Raw genomic sequence first — 3803 nt, 5'->3', positions numbered from 1 at the left:
TGAAGCTTTGACTTCACTTTAAAGAACCGGAGGTTGTCTCCTGGTTCTTACGTCCTCGTCATGTGCCATGCAAACAAACTCTTCATTTTGTCTTCTTTCTGTTTCCTCTTGAAGAATAAATGTTTCATCTGGTTGTTGTTTGTTTGTCGTCCTTTGTTCCTCCTGCAGGTGGACCGGACGGAGGTGATTCGCAGCTGCGTGAACCCGACCTACTCCAAGGTCTTCACGTTGGACTTTTATTTTGAAGAGGTGCAGCGACTGCGCCTGGAGCTCTACGACGTCAACAGCAGCCACAACGGCCTGAAGGAGGCTGACTTCCTGGGCTCAGTGGAGTGCACGCTGGGACAGGTGGGTCACCTGGACGGACCTCGGTACTGAATAAACTCAGGTGTTATGTTTCTCACATGACAGCAGTTAGATCGACCAATCGGCTTGCTTTGAGGCTCAGGTTTCTTTGACACGTGTGTGTGTGTGTGTGTGTGTTGGCTCCATCGTAATAGACTTAGTTAGGTTCAGAAATAGATCAACGTTTGGGTTAAAATAACCACTGAAGTACAGAAGTTACGTGACAAGTAGATCCTGGAGGAAGGAGCATTTCTCTGTTTGTTTTGGTGGCCTCTATACTTCCTCTTTAATGAATACGTTGACTACTAACTGGGATATCTACCAACTGTATAAGAACAGCCGAGTGAAAACAAGCACATTCTGCTCAAATATAATTTAACACTCTTCATTTAATGTAAAGTTATTTTGCTCAGACTCAACAGATATCTCAAGAAGTGAATCGACTGCTTGAACAAGTTCGAAAATAAACGAGTGTCACAAAACTGAAGAGTGTGACTGAGATCTGTCAGAGGAAGACTCCACAGTGTGTGTGTGTGTGTGTGCTACAGGTAAACATCAGGAAGCTGTCAATCATCTCACTCACCTGAGCTAAAAGTCTAAATGGTTGTTTTTGTTTGTGACCCTGAGAAACTCTCCGAGCTTCTTCTAATTAGCTGAAACTTCACAAACTGTAACCAAGAAAATATGAATGAAATATTCTTTTTTTAATTTTCTGTCTTCTCTTCAGTTGCTGAAAAGCCAGTTCTAGAAAATATTGATGTTTAATATTTTTGGCCAGACAGAGTGTTTTGAAGAACATGAGAAACAGCGTTAGAGGCTGAAAGCAGCAGAGATAATAACCTGAAAATACTCTCCTGACAGCTCGTGTAGATTATTATCGTCGTTGTCACTGCAGCTCTCAGATAAACGGCTGATATTCACACTCACAACGTTCACAACAAAGATGAAGACAACAAAGTGACAGAATACAATTATTATTCTTTCACCCGCAGCACATGTGTTTCAAGCCGTCTTGAGCTTCTTAAATGGGTGTTTTTTTCCTGATGGAGTTTTGGTGGAAACACATAATTGAGTCTCATTTACATTTGCCAAGAGAGAGGAAATGACTGAACGTGGTTTGGACTAATTAATAAGCTGCTTTAGTATTCATATTTTATTCTGCACCAGGTCAAGGACGAAGTGTTGCTGTAGAGAAAAGCAACTTAATCACCTCAGAGACCAGTGTGGTTTTATTGTAAATATTTATTAGTATCTTATCAGATCTCATATTTAGACTAAAATCAGGAACATTTTGGTCCTTCTCTTCCTGTTTGTGTCTCTAAGTTACAAGCCCATCAAACAAAGATGGATTAATCCTCCAGCAGACAGCAGTTTATTAGACTTTTCCGTGTTTTTTTTTACCTAAACGACGATCTTTTCCTGATTCTAGGTAGTTTTGTTGCCTAACCTTAACTGAGTTTCCGGTGAAGTTTATTTTGAAAGGACCTTATTCATGTAACGAGTGAACACTGACACGTGTTGCTGGACTTTCGTAGGAAATCGCACCAAAAATGAAGAGTAACTTTTGGCTTCTTCAGGTACATAAAGTCTCTCTCCAGAGAGGGGTTTGGTTTGCAGGAAACATGGCTGACTGTATGTATGAATTCTAAGCTAACAAAAATGTTTCTTAGTTTTAGGTGATTTTAAACTAATGAAAACAAAGTTATGAATATTCATTGTATTCTCAAACAACAGTTCGTATTATATCACACTGGGGGACACTCTTAACCTCAACATGCAGAGCTTTTTTTTTGGAGAGTTGGGAAAAGCCTCCTCCTCGTCTTGGTCTCCTCGTCTTGGTCTCTGCCAGCTCCAGATGGCTGACGGAGCAACGGAGGTTTCTGCTAACAAGGCCTGGAAGAGGAAGTCGGGAACCCTCAGAAAAAAAACCAGCTGCTTCTTTTCTGACAGGGCAGGTTGTTTCATAGCGCCTCAGCACATTAAAGGTTACAACTTTTTCAAGCTGAACAAAATGATGCATTAACAGTCACTTTTAGACATTAAGGTCAGGCTGTTCTCATGACGCGTGTGTAGCTATAGCAACAAAAATCATTATGAAACACTAATATAGTATATTAACCTGGATTGTGTGTGTGTGTGTGTGTGTGCAGATCATCTCTCAGAGGAATGTGTGCAAAGCTCTGCTCAGACCAGGAGGCAACGTGGGGAAAGCCATCATCACGGTGAGCTTCATTGTGTTCATTGTAACTGCTTCATTGTAACAGCTTCATTGTGAAGCACGTGAAGCTAGGAAAACACGTCTCAGCCCCCCGGACCATCAGCACCGGTTCCCACCAAGGCTGCGTTCTTTCCCCTCTGCTCTTCTCCCTGTACACCAACAGCTGCCCCTCCAGTCACCAGTCCGTCAAGCTCCTGAAGTTCGCGGATGACACCACCCTCATTGGACTCATCTCTGGTGGGGACGAGTCCCCCTACAGGTGGGAGACTGACCATCCGGTGACCTGGTGCGGTCTGAACAATCTAGAGCTCAACGCTCTAAAGACAGTGGAGATGGTTGTGGATTTCAGGAAGACCGTACCCCCACCAGCCCCCATCACCCTGTGTGACTCCCCCGTCGATGCGGTGGAGTCCTTCCGTTTCCTGGGCTCCATCATAATCTAGGACCTCAAGTGGGAGCTGAACATCAGCTCCATCACTAAAAAGGCTCAGCAGAGGATGTACTTCCTGAGGCAGCTGAAGAAATTCAACCTGCCAAAGACAATGATGGTGCATTTCTACACAGCCATCATTGAGTCCATCCTCTGCTCCTCCATCACGGTCTGGTACGCTGCAGCCACTGCCAAGGACAAGGGCAGACTGCAGCGTATCATACGCTCTGCTGAGAGGGTGATTGGCTGAAATCTGCCATCCCTCTAGGACTTGTTCACTTCAAGGACCCTGAAGCGAGCAAGAAGGATTGTAGCCGACCCCTCTCACCCTGGACACAAACTGTTCGTGCCCCTTCCATCTGGTAGGAGGCTGAGGTCCATCAGGACCAAGACCTCACGACACATGAACAGCTTCTTCCCGTCCACAGTCGGGCTCATTAACAGAGCCCGGGTCCCCCACTGACTCTGTCATCCCCAGGACAAATTCCTTCCCTCCCTACTACTCCCCTGCACATCACTTCATATTTAAATACACTTGTCACTTTTACATTACACTTGTTTACAGTCCTGTTATCTGTTTGTCGTGCACTTTATTTTAGATTCTTTTAAATTCTATTGTACATTTTAATATGTTTCTATTTCTTGCACTGTTGATTGTTGTTTATTGTTCAATGTTATTGTCTAATGTTATGCACCACCTGCCATGATAAATTCCTTGTATGTTACATACATTGGCAATAAACGGTTCTGACAGTTTCATCGCAACTGCTTCATAGTAACTGCTTCATCGTAACTGCTTCATCGTAACTG

At 43.8% G+C, this 3803-nt stretch overlaps 1 protein-coding gene across 2 annotated transcripts in view; it reads left to right on the top strand.

Annotated features, from left to right (window-relative positions):
* Positions 1–26: 26 nt before the first annotated feature.
* Positions 27–3803, top strand: part of LOC116399844 (copine-4-like) — a 39087-nt gene continuing 35310 nt past the window's right edge. For both annotated transcript variants that reach the window (XM_031877275.1, XM_031877274.1), the window contains exons 1-2: positions 27–348; positions 2496–2567. In XM_031877275.1, coding sequence (XP_031733135.1) covers positions 61–348; positions 2496–2567 — 360 coding nt within the window. In that variant the 5' untranslated portion in view covers positions 27–60. The remainder of the gene's footprint in view (positions 349–2495; positions 2568–3803) is intronic.

Source organism: Anarrhichthys ocellatus, unplaced genomic scaffold, assembly GCF_004355925.1.
Source record: "Anarrhichthys ocellatus isolate YVR2014 unplaced genomic scaffold, GSC_Weel_1.0 scaffold132, whole genome shotgun sequence".
Taxonomy (NCBI): domain Eukaryota; kingdom Metazoa; phylum Chordata; class Actinopteri; order Perciformes; family Anarhichadidae; genus Anarrhichthys; species Anarrhichthys ocellatus.
The sequence above is the reverse complement of the archived record's forward strand: the minus strand, read 5'-3'. Positions and strand labels throughout refer to the sequence as shown.